The following is a 22,234-nucleotide window of genomic DNA, read 5'->3' on the forward strand; positions in this document are numbered from 1 at the left end:
CTCAACTACTCTTTGGAGATACCCAAATAATAGAGTGGCAAAATATCATACTTCCTATTACTCTATATTAGTTATAAATTTGTAATTTTATAACCTATGAACTTTTACACTATTGACAAACTCTATTGTTAAATTAATCTCAAGGTCTCAATAATATTCTTTGTAATTCTCATAATTTTTCCATTTGCAATATTCGGTCACATTAGGAATATCTAACTCTAATATTTCTACGAATCTTAATTCTTTTAAATCTATCACAATATATTTTTTCACAATAATATCTCATATCTGTTGTAAAATTAATAAATAAATAAATAAAATTCATATCATATTATTCTCATAATATCATATCACAATATACATTCCTATCTCAATATCTATTTCTAATCTCTTTTAATTATTATATATATATTTGATTAAAATTACAGTTATGAATCCATACAGGTGAGAATCAAATTGTTACATTTGGAGATTGTGTTACATACATCCACTTAGGGCATGTTCTCATACGATTATTTTCAGTTCAGTTCAGTTTAGTTCAGTTCAGCTCTAATAAGTTCAGTTCAGTTCAGTTCAACTCCTAATTTCCTTTTCTTATAAAATATTCATTTCACTTTAGTTCACCACTAATAAGTTCAGTTCAACTCTAATAAATTCAGTTCAATTCAGTTCAACTCTAATAAGTTCAGTTCACTTCAGTCAATGAGAACAGACCCTTAATTTTATTTCTTCCATTTAATTTTAATCACTAAAAACCATAAGTGACTTATGAAATGATCTCATTCATCATCATCTATTCATCTGTTAAAAATAGAATATGTTTCCATCAAATTTCCCAAAAATAAAAAAATTCCACCAACCCACCAATAAAACCAGTCAACGGCTCTGATCATCTCTCACTTACATCAAACGGCCACCAACCCCCCTTTTTTTTTCAAAATTTGTAAAATTTGTTGCCCAATTTTCTCTCTCCTCCCTCTTATTTCTACTCATAAGTCATAATCCCCACCAAAACCTTACTTTCTCTCTCTACAATTCCATCAATGGCGTCCTCTCTTTCTCTCTCCCAAGCCATCTCCGCCGGCCGTACTTCCACCTCTCGCAACCCTTCAACACCCACAAACCGTCTTCCTTCTTCACTTTCTCTCTCCTCCTCTTCTTCTGCTCTCCTCAAATCATCTTCTTTCTCTCTAAAAACCTCCCGACGAGTGGCCCCACGCGCCACCGTACGCGCTTCTGCGGTGGAATCCCTCGACAAGTCTTGTACTACTGAAGATACCCTGATTGATAAATCGGTGAATACGATCCGGTTTTTGGCGATTGATGCCGTCGAAAAGGCGAATTCGGGTCACCCGGGTTTGCCCATGGGTTGTGCTCCGATGGGTCACATTTTGTACGATGAAGTTATGCGGTACAATCCGAAGAACCCTTATTGGTTCAACCGTGATCGCTTTGTTTTGTCCGCCGGTCATGGGTGTATGCTCCAGTATGCTCTCCTTCACTTGGCTGGTTATGACAGTGTCACTGTAATTTTCTCTCTCTTCTCTTTCTTTGTTTTTGTCGATTTTGATTGTTTGCTTGATAATTTGAAATGGGGTTTTGTTGTTTTGATCTGGGTATCTTTCATTTGTTTGGAATGTTGTGATCTTGGTGATGGTGATATCTGATTTTGGTAGTATTATTATCAGTTGCTTTGAAATTCTTTGGTTGACTTATTTTTATTGATGCTGACTTGGGTTTATATATATTTTGTTTTTATCAATATAATTTGTATGATAAGTCGTGGTTGTGATAATTTACATGATGTACATGTCTAGTGATTATGTGATTAGTAGATTGTAGAGATTTTGAATACTTTTTAATTTAAGAATTTGACAAATTTGGATTAGATGTGTGACAATTAGAAAATTGTAGCTAGAATTGGGAGAGAATGAAACATAAGGTGCTAGATACTGAGTGCATCTAGTTGTCCATTGTGCACTGTGTGTCAGGTGTGCACCTAGCTCTAGCCAGCCTCGACGGATACCTGTGGCTATTTTTTGGCTCATTTGTAGAATTGTAGCTATCGAATTGAGCAAGAAAATGACATTTAGTACGGCTCATTAAGAATTTTGCAATTAGGAGCTTCGCACTCAAGACTTTTATTTAGTTTTTCTTTATGGAGTGGTATCTAATTCACTTTTGATGGTGCTAGCTTTTTCTAGGTTCAGTTTATTGTTAGCTGTATTCATGTTTAGCAAGATGACATCGCATTCTTATTTGACTTAGAAACTCACTTTCTGTCATTGGGAACTATCTTATATCAGGAAGAAGATTTGAAGAACTTCCGTCAGTGGGAAAGCAGAACTCCTGGTCATCCTGAAAATTTCGAGACTCCTGGGATTGAAGTCACCACTGGTTAGGACTTGTGATTAAACTTTAAACACGGTTGTTCACTATTATAGCAAAAATTAATTATGTGCTTTGTATGTCTAATCGATCCTGTATGACTTTGCAGGTCCCCTTGGTCAGGGTATTGCCAATGCTGTTGGGCTGGCACTTGCAGAGAAGCACTTGGCTGCTCGGTTTAACAAGCCTGATATGGCGATTGTTGATCACTACACGTAGGTTTCTTCTATCCTACTTATGCGCTGAATAAGTTGGCTGTGTTTCCCATCTTAATCATGCCTTTCCCTTTGGGTCTTTTAGGTATGCTATTCTCGGAGATGGTTGCCAAATGGAAGGTGTTTCTCAGGAAGCCTGTTCCCTTGCTGGACATTGGGGACTTGGAAAGCTTATTGCATTCTATGACGACAACCATATATCTATTGATGGTAGCACTGATATTGCATTCACTGAGGATGTTGACAAACGGTTTGAGGCTCTTGGATGGCATGTGATTTGGGTCAAGAATGGTAACAATGGCTATGATGAAATTCGCGCTGCAATCAGAGAGGCTAAGGCTGTTAAGGACAAGCCGACCTTAATCAAGGTGCATATCATCACTTCTATGCTGGGGTGTCATATATCTTTGTTAATATTAAAGTTTCAATGTTTCTTTGCATGGATGAGCCATCTTACTGCTTTTGAGTATCAGTGGTGTAATAAAATGGTTTCTAACTTTGTAATTGTAGGTGACAACAACTATCGGTTATGGCTCTCCAAACAAGTCAAATTCATACAGTGTGCATGGTAGTGCCTTGGGAGCTAAGGAAGTAGAAGCAACTAGGAGCAACCTTGGATGGCCATATGAGCCATTCCATGTACCCGAGGATGTTAAAAAGTGAGTTTTTGTGAATGATTTACTTAATTTTCTGTGTTATCTTAGCATTAAAATTACTTGGGTTATATTCTCATCTCGGTTTCCTTGCAGACATTGGAGTCGCCATACTTCTGAGGGAGCAGCCCTTGAATCTGAATGGAATTCTAAATTTGCTGAGTATGTGAAGAAGTACAGTGATGAAGCTGCAGAGTTGAAGTCTATCATCACTGGGGAATTACCTTCTGGCTGGGAGAAGGCACTTCCGGTTAGTATTGACTTAACACTATATAATTTAATGTCTTAACATGATTCTTGAGGCTTTGATAATGGAATTGTTCGGGGGGAACAGCTATTTCTGGATTATACACTTTTTAATGTATGACAGTTGAATTGATATGCATGTTTCTGCATCTTCTACAGACATACACCCCTGAGAGCCCTGGTGATGCTACAAGAAATCTGTCTCAACAATGCCTGAACGCCCTTGCAACTGTTCTTCCAGGTTTTCTTGGTGGAAGTGCTGACCTTGCTTCCTCAAACATGACTTTGCTGAAGATGTTTGGAAATTTCCAGAAGGATACTCCCGAGGAAAGGAATCTTCGATTTGGTGTTCGGGAGCATGGAATGGGATCCATCTGCAATGGGATTGCTCTCCACAGCCCAGGCTTCATCCCTTACTGTGCAACTTTCTTCGTCTTCACAGACTACATGAGAGCTTCCATAAGGATGGCTGCCTTGTCCCAGGCTGGGGTCATCTTTGTCATGACCCATGACTCTATTGGACTTGGGGAAGACGGGCCGACTCATCAGCCTATTGAGCATTTGGCGAGTTTCCGGGCCATGCCAAATGTTTTTATGTTCCGTCCTGCAGATGGTACTGAGACAGCTGGTGCCTACAGAGTTGCAGTACTAAACAAAAAGACACCTTCTATTCTTGCTCTTTCTCGACAAAAGCTTCCCCAGCTTCCGGGAACTTCCATTGAAGGGGTTGAAAAAGGTGGTTACATCATTTCTGACAATTCAAAGGGGAACAACCCAGATGTTATCCTAATGGGAACTGGTTCTGAACTAGAGATTGCTGCTAAAGCTGCCGATGATCTTAGAAAGGATGGAAAGGCTGTTAGAGTTGTGTCATTTGTTTCATGGGAGCTCTTCGATGCTCAATCTGAGTCATACAAAGAGAGCGTATTGCCTGCCGATGTGACAGCTAGAGTGAGCATTGAAGCTGGAACTACATTTGGGTGGTTGAAGTATGTTGGCTGCAAGGGTAAGGCAATTGGTATTGACCGGTTTGGTGCCAGTGCCCCTGCTGGGAAGATATACAAGGAGTTGGGAATCACAAAAGAGGCCGTCATTGAAGCAGCTAACTCACTATGCTAAACATGGTGATCTCAGTGTTGTTTGATTGCCGTGATTCCCACTTTTTTCTCCATACAGTTTTTGTATCGTTTATTGGAGGGGGATGGATCTCATAATAAGAGAGTTTGATAATACTTCACTTGTTTTACTGCAACCAACAGAGCCAAGTTCAATTGAGGTTTGAGCCTCGAGGAAGACCTAAAAGAAAAGCCATTTCACAGAGTAGATGTTTATGATTTATGTAAGCATATTGAGCCTTTTAAACCTCTGTAGTTTGTGCTATTTGGTAATTGATTTCAAGTAACTATCATCTTCATCTGTAGTGTTCTTTAAGATGAACTGTTAAAGCATAACGAGCGATCCAGTTTAGGCATGTTGATTTTACGAGTGTTTAATTCCATTGCCTTTAAATGGTTTTCTAAATGGTGCGAGCTGTGTCAGTCATTTCGGAACGATAGTCCCCCCCCCCCCCCCCCCCCCCGCGCCTCCCTTATTGCACCCCATGCCCCCCGCCTCCCTTATTGCACCCATGCCTAAACTATCAGTACTGTGTACTTGTGATTAGTGGTTACATGCTCTATGTAGAGTTTTATTGATCCAAACATGTTCATAAAATCCCTAGCTCAGATTTTGCTTAAAAATCTGATATTGTGAAAATGACTTAGATCGATGTACTCCATATAACTTTATTATATCGTACCAGTACCTTGTTTTAAGCGCATTATTCACTTGAATGCATTATTTAAATTCCGTGATAGATATACAAGATAAATAGTCCTTTAAAACTAATAATTCTTCACATACATAATCAAATTTATACTTGCAATAAAAGCCAATAAATGAAAACTAACAATTAAGCTGCCAATGGGAGGTAGGTAAGGATAGTGGTGTTTGAATGGAATTAGTGATAAAGATAAGGCTGTCACAATTGATCAAACTTAAGAACGACAAATGAGCAAAGTTAAAGAGTTGAAAAGGTGGGTAGGTATATATGCTAATCTAATTGTCATTTACTTGTGAACAATTTGTAGTGCTTTCTTGATTTGTTGACAAAACAAGCTCATAATTGTATATTTGTAGCTAACACAAGAGTGGCATACTCCACCCTAAGCATCATATTCTTTCTCTCATTGACACATTTTAATTATCTTATATTTTTATTTTTGAAAATTATAAATTTATAGAAATAATCACAACTTTATAGATCATCAAATTACAATAGCAACGTCGAAGTAAATTTTGGACCTAAATTTCTCATGTCATTTCCATGCAATTTGGCAAAAAGAAAGTGCAAGCCATTGCAAAATTCTTCCTAGGCAATGGGGTTGCTGGAATAACGATGGGTTGACATGCAATGATACATTATATTTGAACATTAAGGTAGACAAAAAATTTAAGTGTTATCAACAATATAAAATTTCTTAGTGTTAGATTTCAAGAAAAATCCTCATATTGGAGTGTATATCATTTATCAATATATATACGGAGTATAACGTTTACAAGACTAATCCTAATCTAGTATGATAAGAATACAAAATATATACGTAATCTACGACAAATATTATCCTAAAATAATATGTATCATTTAGAAAATAATGTCTATAAAAATAATAAAGTATTTCAAATCAAAATATTGTACAAGTATAATACAGTATGGAGTAATTCTCAAAAAGAATACCAACAACCATTTTCTTATTTGATTAGGTATACTACTTGTATGTTTTTTTTTTTTTTTTTGAAAAGGTAAGAAAAATTAAACATTTGGAAGCCCTCCTCACGAGGGGAAAGTATATAAAGATATACGATTCAAGTATTCAACACTTTTTTAAGCCAACACAAAAATACATACACAACTAATTTTCTATTTTCTTGTAATTTGCAAAGTAAAAAAAATACATATTTTTAACCGAGTTAAATTGACCTAAATTTTTCATGTCATTTCCATGCAATTAAATCATCAAATATACAAAGTCACATCTATACAACCTAATTTAAAAGAGTCCATCACTTTGAGTCTTTGAGTGATAATAACAATCATATGTTCAAAGTTCAACATTCTTATCAATTGATTTTTTTTTTTTTTTTGAAACCACATTCTTATCAATTGATCATTACCCTTCTTTTTTTTAATTTAGTTATTTTATTACACCAACCACTTCAAAATTCAACCACAACATTATTTTTTCATTCCATTATACTACACCAACCCCCCTCTCTTTGGCCACCAAAATTTTTGGTTGGTGAGTCCTGTTCTCTCCTCTTGTCTTCCTCAACTGCTTAATCCCATCTTTCTCTCTCCTCTAAAAAGGCTAAAGCCCACCTACATTTCAACCATCAAAACAAAAGTAAGAAAATTTAATAGAAAACAACAATGTCTCAAGCTACAACCATTAACAATGGTGTTCAAGGTGCTCAATTTTGCCCCAATTTGCCCAAAACCCACATGCCCAAATCATTGAAAAATGTTAAATTTGGATCAAATTTAAGATTTTGTCCAAAACTAAAGTCTTTCAGAAATGAGAGGGTTGGTGGGCAATCATCAGTTGCTTTTAGGGTTCGTGCATCAGTTGCTCCAGCTGCTGAGAAATCTTCAAGTGCCCCAGAAATTGTGTTGGAACCCATTAAAGAGATCTCTGGCACTGTTCAATTGCCGGGGTCTAAGTCTTTATCCAATCGAATTCTTCTTTTAGCTGCCCTTGCTGAGGTAGTTTTCAATCATCTGATTTATTATTATTTGTGCATTTGTATATTTGATGATTTAACTTTTGATTTTTTTATTAAAAAATTTCTTGTTAGAACTTTGTCAATTGATACTTTAATGTGTGTCACTAGCTGAAAATCATGCGTTTAGTTCTTATGTTATTGAAATAGCGAGAGTTCGAGTTTTTGGTTGTTTGTTGGATATGTCAGAAATTATGTGGTGCTTGTGTTCTTAAATAATCAACGAATTGTGAGTAATTCTGGAAATGTTGGGTAATTTATTGTGTGAAGACTTGTTATAGTATGATGGAGGATGAAATTACTGGTATTGTTTGAAGTAGATGATTAAGGATTTTGCCTCCTTTTCTTGTTTTAAGGGTAGGGGTACTGGAGGGTTGGGCAATTTCATGCTAGGATTTAAGCTTAAAAACTTGGGATAGGTGTTGAAGGTTATAATTTATCACTGTTTCAGTTCATTATGCATTAAAAGTTTCAGTTTTGTCTCAGATTTTGCCCTGTTCTTGGCTAACTGGAAATCCTTGGGACAAGTTCTAGTGTATTTTGTTTGGGGGTGATAGGAGTAACAAGTTGAGCTCTGTGTTGGCGTATTTGATTCACAGTTTTGTTTCATATTAGAACCATATTCCTTTTATAAGGGAAGATATAACATTAACCGATAGGTATATGGGTATAATGAATCTCAAATTGCAGTATATTTGTGACCCGTGTGTCGTAATCAGCAGCTGCTGATATACTAACATCTCTCTCTCCGATATGCATTATGCCATTAAATCTCCTGTCCCCAAACCAAAAGACCTTAACATCTACAGCCTTTGCTGCAATGTAAATAGCAGAATCACACCCTTAGAAAATATTGCCCATGGGATTCTTTTCATTGTGATAGAGGATTCAAACATCTTTTTGGATGAATGCCGCATGAATCCCTGCCCCTTTTAGCAATAATAATCTATATCTCCCCCATTCTTTAATCTTTGCTCCATTTGGACTTCTATGCTATTTACACTCTCCTTTGACTTTATTTCTAAATATACACAAGGAAAAATTTAGTCGTGTGGGATCTTGTTAGGTTCATCTTGATATATACTTTCAAAATATCAACATTTTATAATTTTTTATTAAAAGATATTCATGGTCAAGGTTGTGTACCCATGAAACTCCACATAGTGCAAACAAAAAAAAAAAAGGAAGTATTTCACACTTTTACCGCTTTCTATTGGGAAGCCCAGACTATGCCGGAGCAACCTAATATTGCATTGTATCTCAAATTCTTAAAATGCTAACACAGCATAAAAGCCCTGTGAAGCTCTGAGGAAGCATCCTCCTTCCTAGATCAGTCAGCTATATCTGCTCTCAGGACCTGCTGCATGAGGGATGGGGAAAATCTCTGTTTTGCTAATTAATATGCCATTATTTGAGAGATGGGAAAATCTTCCGTTTTGCTGGTTAATATGCCATTATTTGGTAGATAAATAGATGCAGCTACCTTCATATTTATGCTACTAAGCCTGCTAACCCCTAGATTATCAATATTCACCATATAAAATTATGCTATTAGTCTTGGGTTAATATGCCTTTGTTTTTGCTCTATTATTATTCTGATTTGCATCATATGTGCTGTGTTTATTTTCTCCATTGCTTTTTCATTATGCCCCAAACTTGCTTTTCACTTCCCAAAATTCTCAGCATTCTAACTAAAAATATGCTACAGGGGAGAACAGTGGTGGACAACTTGCTATATAGTGATGATATTCGATACATGTTGGATGCTCTAAGAACTCTTGGGCTAAATGTGGAGGATGATAAGACAGCCAAAAGGGCAATTGTGGAGGGTTGTGGTGGTCTATTTCCTGCTGGTAAAGAGGGAGGGGGTGAAGTTGAACTTTTCCTTGGAAATGCAGGAACAGCCATGCGTCCATTGACAGCCGCAGTTGCTGTTGCCGGAGGAAAGTCTAGGTATGTGTAATAATTTCTTTTATGCACTGCTAACTTTATCTTTCTGTCAGCTGCTTGGCTGATTAATGTTTTTTTTATTCTCTAACTAGGGAACTGTTTCTTAGTATGGAGGACAAAAAGAAAGGAGGGAGGGTGATGTTCCTCCTCATTTGAGTATGTGTTGGGACTTGGAAGCCATATTTATAAGTGGTCCAATTATATAGCACACCCCTAATAGGGCTCTATAGCCACATGTGTCCAGATAGTGTGAAGTTTGTGAACTGTCCAGGGATCTTGTTGATTTAACAGCTCAGCAAACTCTGAACAACACTGAAGGCAGAAAAGGCTGCTGCTTTCTGATGTGATTGGTTGTATTATAATTTGGAAAAACAACATACAATCATCTTGACTGACTAGATGTAAACTGTAGAGCTAAGGAATATGTTTTGACTTTTATATTAGTAACAAGATTGCTAATTTGCTATAGTATGCCATAATTTTACATATATTGATCAGGGTTGAGCATGAAAGTACTAAAGACTGAAATGAATTAGTGAAGTAGGAGGCAATCTGCTGGCTCTTATAAATGGTTTCTGCAGTTAGACATTAATATCCCTGCGCTTTAATTTCTGATACCTCCTCCTTGGTCTCTTCAGTTATGTACTAGATGGAGTGCCGAGAATGAGGGAGCGACCCATTGGGGATTTGGTAGCTGGTCTGAAGCAACTTGGTGCCGATGTTGACTGTTTTCTTGGCACGGATTGTCCTCCTGTCCGGGTTAATGCTAATGGGGGCCTTCCAGGGGGAAAGGTAATTGACACTTTTTAAAAATCCTTTTTAAACTTATTTTATTGATAAAAAGTAACTGAGTTGATGTTGCACTTGCTGATTTCTCAGCAGTATTTCCTTGACTTATAAATCTGCCCTGTTCTGTTTCTTTTTCTTTCAATTTTTTGGATGTATGGCTTTGTGGGGTGGAGGTGATGATGGGTTCCTGGGTTTCTATTTAATAATTTTCCAATAAAACAAGCTCTTCTGGAGACATGCTTTATGGAAAAATGTATTTATGCTGTAAATCTGGCAGTAAGCAACAGTAGAATAGCTGAAAAGGGTAAATCTTCTCTTATCTGAATGGATGAAGTTGTATAAGTTACTTTTAAGATCCAAATAGTATTTGGTATCCTAATGTCTAGGTCACTTGAAGTATCTGGTGTTACGTGTGTATGATATTGATTAGTAATTATGTTACCTATGTTTATTTATGTAAATCCTTTACTCTGTATTTAAGATTCAAAGAATATCCTGGTTTTTGGTTTATGTAATTAGTAGCTAATACTTCTATATTGTCCTCAAAAGAAAGTTCAATTGATACCTTTTCTCAGATTTTTATATTTTGGATAGTCAGTGATTGGCACTATATGTGATGACTACATTTAAGCTAAGGAAGAGAAGTGCAAAGTTGGATGACGATTTTGGTGATTACATTGTTCCTTGCAGCAAATCGGATCGTAAAACATTGACTGCTTTTTGGTTGAGCGTGATAAGTTTTCCAGTGATTGTTTTCTTTATCATTGTGAGGTTTTAGTGATTCTGGTACTCCGGCAATTTGCAAAGCTCCACATGTTTTTAGTTGCTTACATATGAATTTGAAGTTATTGCAAGAATTAGAGAAAATGTTGAGTTATGTGATGCTTATTAATGCTTTGAAGTTTTCTTAGTAGAGCTTCCTAACTAAAATGCTGATTTGTTATTGTATGTTAGCCTATTCCAGAGGTCTTCTGCACACTGTATCTTTTGGTTTTTTTTTTTTTTTTAATGCTAATCGCTATGGATTTCATTTTGTGATGTGAAAAGCTCTATTTTTCATTTAATTTATGCCTTTTTATAAAACATATTCTGTGCAGGTCAAGCTCTCAGGGTCAGTTAGTAGCCAATATTTGACTGCGCTGCTCATGGCAACACCTTTAGGTCTTGGAGACGTTGAAGTTGAAATCATTGATAAATTGATTTCTGTACCTTATGTGGAGATGACAATAAAGTTGATGGAACGTTTTGGTGTGTCAGTAGAGCATAGTGCTAACTGGGATAGGTTCTTGATCCGAGGTGGTCAGAAGTACAAGTAAGTCTCATCTCTGTTATTATATCTTTTAAAGTCACTCCACTAGTATACTAAAATGGAATTATGTTACCTCAGATCTCCTGGAAATGCATATGTCGAGGGTGATGCTTCAAGCGCTAGTTACTTCCTAGCAGGGGCTGCAGTCACTGGTGGAACTGTGACTGTTGAGGGTTGTGGAACAAGCAGTTTACAGGTAATGTTCAAAGCCTTTCACAAAATTACTTAGCCTTTTTTGAGCTCTCAGCATAGCTCTAAAATACTCTTTTTTATACAAAATTCTTGCCATAAGCATGGCTGTTTGACACTCCAAATTTGATAAATGTAACAATAAGTTCAAGATGAGAGGCTATAAAAAAAGAAAAGATCATGGACTTTATATTCTTTAATTTTAGTTTATGACTCTCTCTATTAACTCTTTCCAATTGCAGCTCAATAAGCAATTTTTGCTAGTTTAATTGATCAGGATTTTTTTATATAATTTTGTATAGCCTTATACCTCATCTTCGTGTTTTGTTTGTATCCAATACTCTCTTGTTGATTAGCATCTTACTTGTCCCATCACTTTTACACAGGGTGATGTAAAATTTGCCGAAGTTCTTGAGAAAATGGGTTGCAAGGTTACCTGGACAGAGAACAGTGTCACTGTAACTGGACCGCCCAGGGATTCATCTGGAAGAAAACACTTGCACGCCGTTGATGTCAACATGAACAAAATGCCAGATGTCGCTATGACTCTTGCTGTTGTTGCCCTTTATGCAGATGGGCCCACTGCCATCAGAGACGGTATGCTCAACTTCATTCTGTGAATTTGGCTCTCTTCTAATGCCATTTGTAGATTCCTTGGTACTTGATGACACTTTAATATTTGCACACGGACCTTGATTAATAATTGATAATGACAATTAGTTTGTCAGGCTAATGAGAATTTGGATTTGTCTTGTTTTTGGAAAGTGTAAACAACAACCAACTTGTTTTTTGTTTTCTCTGATGGTGGTTAAGTTGTCACTGCCCCATGATTGGAAGTTGTGATTTCTGTTGTTCCCAAGAGCTATATGCGGCATCTTCTGGTACAATTAAGGAGTGAGGGACCACTTGTGTGGCATTGAGTTTCTCACTACCAAACTTAATTAGCCAAGTGTCTCAGAAATTATGATTCAAAAAATGTGTGATGAAATGACTTATCTTTTTATAATATTAATTCTCCGCAAGTATTACTATGATTGGAGATATTAGATAACTTAGCTGATACTCTGTAAAAGTATTCAAGGAACAGATCAGAAGACTTGAACTGAAACACCAACTGCATGTATAGGGGCTTGATACACCACACACACGAACCAAAATGTAATTTTCATGATGTAATTGCACTGTCTCGACTGGACACTACTTCAAAATGTTTTGTTTTACTTTAGTACTCATATCAGTCGTATGTAGTGTATGAAATACGTCAATATAGTCTGTAGTCTAAAGTATACTATCTGATTATTACACACGTGCACAAATTCACCATTCAGTGGTCTTTTTTTTTTTTTTTTTTTTTTTGGTGATGGTACCAAGCGTGATTTGGTTTTATTGGTGACGGAAACCTTTGTGGTCTATACTTCCTTAGCATGTATGATGTGTACAAGATAGGCCATGATATTTGTTATGTGATTGAACAGTTGCTAGCTGGAGAGTGAAGGAAACAGAACGGATGATTGCCATTTGCACAGAACTCAGAAAGGTTAGCGCTGTTGGATACTACACTTTCTTGTAGGTTTTAAACATGGTTGAAAACTGCATTTGACATAAATTGGTGCTCATTCGGTTCACTTTAATAATTTTCAGCTTGGGGCAACCGTTGAGGAAGGACCTGATTACTGTGTGATCACTCCACCTGAGAAACTAAACGTGACAGCCATTGACACATATGATGATCACCGAATGGCCATGGCATTCTCTCTTGCTGCCTGTGCTGATGTTCCTGTCACCATCAATGACCCAGGGTGCACTCGCAAAACCTTCCCAGACTACTTTGACGTTTTGGAAAGGTTTGCCAAGCACTGAGTTGCCATCTATTGGTTATCTAGAGCATACAAATTTGAATCAAGATTAAAATGCTTTCAGCTTGAGCTTTCGCCACATTCTTTGTATCATGTTTGTAAGATTTTAGTTTATACAGTGTATTAATTTTGTATCAGGCCAGTTAGAAATAAAATTCTTGAAAAGATGAACTATGAGAATGTGATTTAGAAACTAGTATTGGGTCTGAACTCTACAGCAATAACTGCTGAGTTTGGACACCATATTTTGGTACTGTGAGTTCCATACTGTTGTTTCAAATTGTTCACCTTCTTCACTTCTTTCCAACTTGAGTAACCAATATTCTTATTATTGGTGTTTTTAATATTGATGTTGGTGTTTGGCGGTGGTCGGTGATTTCTTTATTTGGGGGGTTGGATGTTATAGTAACTGACAATCTGACATGTCAGAAAAATGGCAGGTTACAAAAGAAAAAATAAAGTAAAACTATAACTGCTTTCCAACATTTTACACTCGAGTGTACCTATCTTTAGATACATAGTCACTTTGCTCATCTCGTGATTTATATAAGAATATAATCAATATACGTAATACGGTGTATAACCTTAAGTATCCAATTACAACATTAAGATTAGGGTTTGTTTGTTTGTTTGTAGATCATGCTTCTTTTAATCTAGCTTGGTTGCAATAGATAAAGATGAAACTCGAACACTATCAATGAAAAGAATTATCTCCATCCCTTCAAGCTTGGCCCAATTAAACATAGATGGTTCATAAATTATTGTCGCACTTTCTTCTTAGTTAACATTGTTGTTACTCCCTCTCTACTTTATATGCTGAATACAACTTTTAATACATATGAACAATAAAGATGGAACAATCTTAATAAGATGGAGGGATTAAGAGGTTATTCTGTGATACGAGTATATTTTTACGTACATGGGGCCCAAATTACACAATCGGGTCAAATGATTGATTAAAAGAAAAGAAAGTGAGTTAATACCTGATCACCGCCAAAAATTGTAGCATGTGACAAAGTGATTATTAAAAAGCAAAGAAAAGGAAAGGTGGAAGGTAAACATGTTTGTGTTTGTTTTATGGTCTTTCTTTCTTTGTATTTTGTAGTCTGGCCATCATGTTCTTTGCGGTTCCTAACACTATTTTTATTTTTTTAATATACTTTGGACTGTGATTCACTTTTAGTCTAATTTTTGCTTAAAATATTAATAAGCATTTTCTTAATTTGAAGAGCTACTTGCTTCTCCTAAGACCACTTCTCATTTCAATAAAACTCTACTTATCTTATTAATAACTCGTGCACCATCTTATCACTAGTTCGCCACTACTATAATTACGTGTCTAGGTCAACATTGATTTCGATATTTGTTATTCAGTCAATGTCTTAAACCTAAAATCAATTGACATTAGAATATGAGCTCGATATTTTGTAATATATTAATCGTCTTCTTATATTTTAATTAAGTATTATTTGTCAATTATTATTATATTTCTCGATATAGAGTAGAATTTATCGGATGTTTCAATGATATGATTGCTCAAAAGAAAACACTAGCAAAAGCTTAAAACTTTTTATGTTGAGCAAACACAAAAATTAATCATAAATAACCATTAACTCAAACAACAAAAACAACCAATTAGGTGAATTCTATGATTATGAGTGTAGAAGGGAGAATGTGGGACATAGAGAATGAAGTTTTGAGTAAATTATTGTATGACTTAATTTTTTCCCCTTATACTTATCTACCTATTAGAGAAACTTTAAGCTGAAGATTTATACCTTGTTTGTTCCAGCAAATTTTGTTTGGAGGTAATAATATATAGATCTAATTAATATAAAGATTACATAATATGCGGAGCATATTATTGACTTAATTGTTTATAGATTTTGTCGGTGTAATTGAAAATGCCTTATAAATTAAAGATCGATTATTTTTAAACTTTTATTTGAATGCTATCGCCCTGTTAGGTTGCTACTACTCAATAAGATTATACACATTTTATTGCCTAAATCTCGAATCTTTAGACAAGTAGTCTAGACTCAACGAAGTCAATTAAGTCATAGAAGTAAATATTGATTGGAATACAAGATATCCGAGGAAAGATGCTATTATTGCCTCTTTATCAAGCTTGTTTTTAGTAGCATGTACGTCTGCCCAATATCACAAAATTGAGGCCTTATTTCACCTTCACATGTTTCTGTCCCCCTTTTCATTAATTCTCTTCCTTCATACGTAGTCACGTACTAACAAACAAATAAGTCCTACAGAAAATTTACAAGAAGATCGAAGAACGTCCAAAATTTATTTTGAAAAATGGATTTGATCCTTACGTATTCATTAATTGCCTTTTTATGAAGGTTTTACGTCTATCAATTTATAAGCATGCAGCGTAAAGATATGTGTACCTCTTTGTTAGACTGGCAACAGACACATAGGTGTTGTGAAGGCCATGAACTAATTTGTAATTTGGATCTTGACGTGTGGTGTTGTTAATTGTAGACATCAACCCATTTCGCACCCTTAATTTCGGCCCTATGTTTCATGTTTGTGTGAATAGTGGGGTGACTATGATGCATTTCATGAGATTTCTTGGATGTGAGATGAATGGATATGTATGTGTTAATGTGTACGTGTATGATGCAACAAATATCCTTGACTTAATAGCTTGCATTTCACTAGATAGGGTTAGATGATCGAGTATAAGTTGGTGTTAGCCAAGCTAAGTTGAGTTCGAGGTTGAGTTATAAGATATAAGCATGTAGCTATGAAATTCATTCTATTAAGTAATGTTGCTCATATTTTTGCCAAAAATTGGAGGTAATATGAAGTATATACTTTGCAAATTTATGATTGTAGACTTGTAGTTATGTAATTCGAATTATTTATAAATTATAACTTGTTTATTTTACTTTAATGTAAATTTTCCTCATGTGCTTATCAACACAAGATATATTTCTTCATTCAACTCATTTATTTATCGTGTTGGACCCAACTCAATTTGAAGTAGCATATAAATAATAAACTAAGCTCATACTAGGTGTTGCCTTATGATTTTATGGTTAAAATTATTTCTATTTGCACAACATTAGTAATTTCTTGAACAACATCTATTAAAAAGAGTACAGTAGTAATTAAGGGTATTCACATTTCTTGAATTATATTCAATTTAGTTCTTTCACGATTCTATCATTAATTATATACAATTACTAGTGTGAAAAGTCAATCTAAACTTGCAAACAATTATATGTTAAAATTAATACTCGATTGTGTTTAAATAACTTGACTCAATAACTATATATATTGTTGTAGGCAGGTTACAACCAATTAAGATTTTGAGCGTAAGCTATAACATCACCCTTCAATTATACTCATGTCTCAAACAATTCTCAAATTGAAATTTGATAATTTGAAGTTAATGAAGTATGGGATTTCATTTATCCATCTATAATTGGGCCTTCTAATTAAGATTTTACATTGTATTATTTATGTATTATACGAATTATTTGACATGTCCAAATTTGATCGAATGTTTTAGCTAATAAACTATTAATTAAGTATAGAAAACAAATTCAAATGATTCATAAATTTCAACCAAATAGATATATAATGAAATACTTTAAACCGTCCATATTATTGGGTTTTTTATTTTTATTATTTTTTTTCCCCATTTTAAAGCATATTATTGGCAATCTTTAACCCCAATAATTAACTCATTGAATAAACTTGGAAAAATAATCCAAAATTAGCACCAAATCTCATCCCCTCCCGCCCACAACAAATTTCAAAGATCTAAAATCATTTAAAATCTTAACCTCTCACTCTTAATTGCTTAAAAATAGATTGGAGTATAATTTAATAGAATGTCTAAATTTTTAGGCATTATGACCAATCAAATTACTTTCTAATACTTATGTTCATTTAATATAATTATTAATTAATTAATGTATTTTCTAATCTCACTTAAAGTTTTGACTTTCTTGTGATTTGAGTTTGTTAAATTTAGCAAACTCAACAAGCATTAAATGAAAATTCCTCTTTCTTTTAACCATAAACTCCAAGTTCATAGTACTACTATAATCACCAAAAAGGATGGTAGTATGACTTAAATTTAACAATCACTCATACCAAACTTTTTTTTTTTACCATTGTCATTTTTTTTTTTACTGTCTTTTGACTCTTTATAGATCTCCTCCTATTTAGTTGCTTCCAATTGATTGATTTATTCTTTTTAATCGCCCCCATTTGCCTATTTTCCCTAACAAAAAAATTTTTTAAAAAAATATTAATATTTTTATTTATTTTAAAATAATAATAATTCATCCTCTTGTTTCTCTCCCCTCCATAATCAAAAATCAAATCTCTCCCACCTTTGCCTCTCTGAAACTCCACCCTCAAAAAAGGCCTTTTTCTCTTGTTTTCTCTCTCTTACCATCAACAACAACAACTATAACATCTCCAAGAAACCTGAAGATTCCCTCCTCCTTTTTTCCATCCCTTATCTTCAACTCCATATCCTGCTCACTTTGAGAGAGAAACAAGAGAGAAAAATAAAAACACCCAAAAAAAAAAAAAACAAATCTCCGTTGTTGAACAATCTATTCCCCTTAATAAAAAGAAAATTCCACATTTTGAGCAAAACCCAGATTCCAAAACTCAATTTCAAGAAAAACCCATAAATTTTATTCCCCATTTTTGCATAATTTTTTCTGGCTTTTGTTGAATAAATAGTTGCAGGTTCAAAGAAAAGAAGAGAGGAAAAAACAAAAAATTATCTCAATTTTTTTTTGTTTTAATTTTTTTTTTTTTTTTGGGGGTTGGTGTGGTTTTGATTTTGAATGTAGAAAATGCCTCATTTAGATAACAACCCATCAACACCAGGAAAATTCAAGATGGATAAATCATCCTACATTCATCATCATCATCATCGTTTAAGATGGCATTCAACTCCTCTTGTAAAACTCACATTTTGGTCCTTCATTTTTCTGGGTTTAATTCTAATGTTCTTCTTCAGATCATCATCTTCTTCTTCTCCATCTTCATCGACATCATCATCTTCATCTTCATCCACCATTGGAGACACAACCCGCCGCTCCCTCCGGACCTTCTCCTGGGGCGGTCCATCATGGGAGAAGCGGGTTCGAAACTCGGCTAAAGTTCGTGCATCTAATGGGTTTTCCGTGCTTGTGACCGGAGCTGCTGGGTTCGTTGGCACCCACGTCTCGGCCGCCTTAAAGCGGCGAGGCGATGGTGTATTGGGGTTTGACAACTTCAACGATTACTATGATCCTTCGCTCAAGCGAGCGAGGCAGGCTCTGCTTGAGCGAAGCGGGGTGTTCATAGTTGAAGGAGACATTAATGATCAAGCACTCTTGAAGAAGTTGTTTGAGGTAGTCGCTTTTACTCATGTAATGCATTTGGCAGCACAAGCAGGAGTTAGGTATGCAATGCAAAATCCTGGTTCATATGTTCATAGTAATATTGCTGGATTTGTTAGTTTGTTAGAAATTTGTAAATCTGCAAATCCACAACCTGCTATTGTTTGGGCATCATCTAGTTCTGTTTATGGATTGAATACAAAAGTACCATTTTCTGAAAAAGATAGGACAGATCAACCTGCTAGTTTGTATGCTGCAACTAAGAAAGCTGGGGAAGAAATTGCTCATACTTATAATCATATATATGGACTGTCTTTAACTGGGTTGAGGTTCTTTACTGTTTATGGGCCTTGGGGTAGACCAGATATGGCATACTTTTTCTTTACTAAGGATATATTGAAGGGGAAATCGATACCGATTTTCGAGGCTGCAAATCATGGGACAGTGGCTAGGGATTTTACCTATATTGATGATATTGTGAAGGGGTGTTTAGGGGCATTGGATACTGCTGAGAAGAGTACTGGTAGTGGGGGTAAGAAGAGTGGTGCTGCTCAATTGAGAGTGTTTAATTTGGGGAATACGTCGCCTGTTCCTGTTTCTGATCTTGTTTCGATATTGGAGAGGCTGTTGAAGGTGAAGGCGAAGAGGATGGTGATGAAATTGCCTAGGAATGGTGATGTGCAGTATACACATGCTAATATTAGCTATGCTCAGAGGGAGCTTGGGTATAAACCTACAACGGATCTGCAGACCGGGTTGAAGAAGTTCGTTAGATGGTACCTCAATTACTATAAACCAGGAGGGAAGAAGAGTGCTGTGTGATGAGTCTCGGTGTTGCTTAAATTATTCAATGTTCCACACTTCCACGGTAGGATTATGCTAAATTCTTGTTCATTGATTCTTCTTATGATTGTTTTTTCGAGGTTCGTTTACTCATTGCTGCTCCGATTATGTCCTGTCTGTGTAATCTTAACGATGCCTTATTATGAGAGAATACTTGCTTCCCCTCTTGGTGGAGGAAGTTTTGGGGTTATAGAACATTGTTAGGGCATTATAAGCTGTACAAGAACCATCTTTTTTGCTTTTCTCATTTTTACTCTTGAGATTGTAATTCGTTGTAGTTTCAGCAAATGTAGAATTCATCATTAATAGAACTTATTCCAATTTGTGGACACGTAGTATTGCAATGCAATTTCAATAAAACTAGGACATGGTGCCTTCATATGTGTTCTTCTTTTGATTTCTTCTCGCAAAGATTTCATTGATAATCATATTATACTTATTGGCCTAATATTTTGCTCGGCTTTGGATGGAAATTTCTTGTTGAGTTGTGTTACTGAGCAAAGGCTTTCTATGTATCCTCTCAAGAATTTAGAGAACTGTTGTTTTAGTTTGTGCATTTTGTCACTAATAACATGTCAAGTCTTTTGTTGGGAAGGTCCATGGTTGTCGATTTAGCTTTCGATGTTCTTACTCTGTAATAGAAGGAACTCTGGACCTGTAAGGGTACTCTGCCAGTTTTTTGCTGCAGAAAATGTTTGTATTACCATTTGTAGCAATATGTCCACCCATAGTTCTGAAAGATGCTACTCTCAAGTATGATCCTGAATTCAAGGAGATCACAGAGAGAATCTATGGAGCTCCTAAATTGAGATTTAAGATCCAAAATGTTGGCCTAGATGGATTGACTCTTATCAAGGATTTAGAATTATTCTACATTCTACTATAGTAAATGAGACAATTCTGGATACGAGGTAGTATCAGTGCATATATATATATAATGGATTTCGAGCTATGGAATTTGTTTACTCCAATTTCTTGTGGAGATGTTTTGGGAAATGTGGATTTAAACTTTGGATTTGTTACTATAACCATCTTCTGATTTTGTGGAGATGCTGCTTATTCTTTAATAAGGAGATAGTGGATACCAGATCCAACGGCGCCAAGTATGGTTACAGCCCTTACAGGCTTGCAGCACATGTAGTCTCTGCTTTCATGTTTATGGTATTGTTCTCAGGATTTTAATTTTCTGGTTTTGAGTTTTTAGTGGCTGTTTGGTTGGCTTAAAACTACGTCGAATGTAGAAAACTGGGTTTTTTGATTGACTGAAACACTGGCATATCTTCCCCGGGAAGCAAGAGTTTAATTTTCCAATTTCACTTGCTTTCACAGGGTTGAGTAACCTTGTTTTCGATCTGCTGACTTTTCATCTCTAGTCAATCTTTGAATGTGATTGTGCTTCTTTCGGGCAAAATGTCATGTTAGATTAAATTAAGGAAGCTGCTAGAAAGGACTTCTGATGGACTCAATCCAACAAACACAACGAGATGCTATCTTAATTGATTAAGCAAGTTTTAATAGCTTATGTAGAAATGTCTCTGTGACTCTGACTACTTATATTTGTACTCAAAGCCACTTTTCCTCCTGTGTTTCTTTCTTTTCTAGAAATAAGCAATCACATTTCGATTGTGATATCTTAATGCACACCAAATGCTTTTATGGTATCGTTTGATTTTCTAGTCAGTTGTATTGCTAAACTAAGCAAATTTATTACACACGATTTTTCGACAATAACATTTCGAGTAACTTCTACCGTCTTATTCAAAATCATTACTAATTCAAAGTATGATTCGTATGCAACAAAGACTATGTTCGATAAATGGTTTGACCTTATTGGTTTTTGGCTTATTATGTTTTTGTCGATCAAATAACAACATCTTATTTCATTCACTAAATAAATTCAAACCTCGCTTTTTTTATGTCAACCAAATAACCTCTTAGTTTTATCGAACTAGCTTTAAACCTTGACCTGCCATAATACAATAATACAATATACAATTGAGAAAAGAACAAAGCAGAAAGGAAGACCAAAGCTACAAGAGTGAAGATTTCTTTAAGATAAAAAAGGGGACCCTTGTTGGAGACTACTACTATTTTGGTTGGTGACTGATAAAGACTGAGTCATGGTCTTAGCATTCTAAGCTGTCAAATGTGAATATGTGGTGTGATAGTTATGATAATTTTTAAAAGTGGGGGCAACATTATATTTATTGATTGCACTGCTAAATGTTAATGTATAGCTGCTGTTGTGTTAAGACTGTTGGTTTTGCTTTCATGAAAATAGACAAAGACATGTATAATGAGGATCGAGGAGGGGGTGAAAATGAAAATGGTACTTTCGCTCGAAAATGGAAATGGTACTTTCGCTCATATATTTTTTTCCGTTCTACAAATATTGCACTATGTTGACTTTTACACTATTTACACAATCTCTTTTTACCATAATCCTATGAATTTTGTTGTATTCATCTTAATTTGATTCATGTAATATTATGTTATTCATAATAAGTTTAGATAGGTTTGAAAAATAAATTTAGATAATTATTAATAAGGGTCATCCAAGTTCAATTTACAACTAAAGTAATCATGAACTTCACTTATCTCA

At 35.2% G+C, this 22,234-nt stretch overlaps 2 protein-coding genes and 1 pseudogene across 2 annotated transcripts; all 3 read left to right on the forward strand.

The window, feature by feature from the left end:
* The first annotated feature begins 987 nt into the window (after nucleotides 1-987).
* Nucleotides 988-4,919, forward strand: LOC145586726 (transketolase, chloroplastic-like). The gene is made up of 7 exons (XM_081643635.1): nucleotides 988-1,526; nucleotides 2,307-2,397; nucleotides 2,498-2,603; nucleotides 2,689-2,971; nucleotides 3,114-3,262; nucleotides 3,353-3,506; nucleotides 3,662-4,919. The coding sequence occupies exons 1-7, from the start codon at nucleotides 1,044-1,046 to the stop codon at nucleotides 4,619-4,621; spliced, it is 2,226 nt and encodes a 741-aa protein (XP_081499761.1). The 5' UTR covers nucleotides 988-1,043; the 3' UTR covers nucleotides 4,622-4,919.
* Nucleotides 4,920-6,787: 1,868 nt separating this feature from the next.
* On the forward strand, nucleotides 6,788-13,588 carry LOC145586727 (3-phosphoshikimate 1-carboxyvinyltransferase 2-like). The gene is made up of 8 exons (XM_081643636.1): nucleotides 6,788-7,304; nucleotides 9,030-9,274; nucleotides 9,910-10,063; nucleotides 11,158-11,372; nucleotides 11,448-11,565; nucleotides 11,945-12,155; nucleotides 13,034-13,095; nucleotides 13,200-13,588. Exons 1-8 carry the CDS (start codon nucleotides 6,972-6,974, stop codon nucleotides 13,416-13,418), a joined length of 1,557 nt encoding a protein of 518 aa, XP_081499762.1. The 5' UTR covers nucleotides 6,788-6,971; the 3' UTR covers nucleotides 13,419-13,588.
* Nucleotides 13,589-17,830: 4,242 nt separating this feature from the next.
* Nucleotides 17,831-20,011, forward strand: LOC145586729 (UDP-glucuronate 4-epimerase 3 pseudogene; annotated as a pseudogene).
* Nucleotides 20,012-22,234: the final 2,223 nt, after the last annotated feature.

Source organism: Chenopodium album, chromosome 16 (genome assembly GCF_948465745.1).
Source record: "Chenopodium album chromosome 16, dcCheAlbu1.1, whole genome shotgun sequence".
NCBI lineage: Eukaryota > Viridiplantae > Streptophyta > Magnoliopsida > Caryophyllales > Amaranthaceae > Chenopodium > Chenopodium album.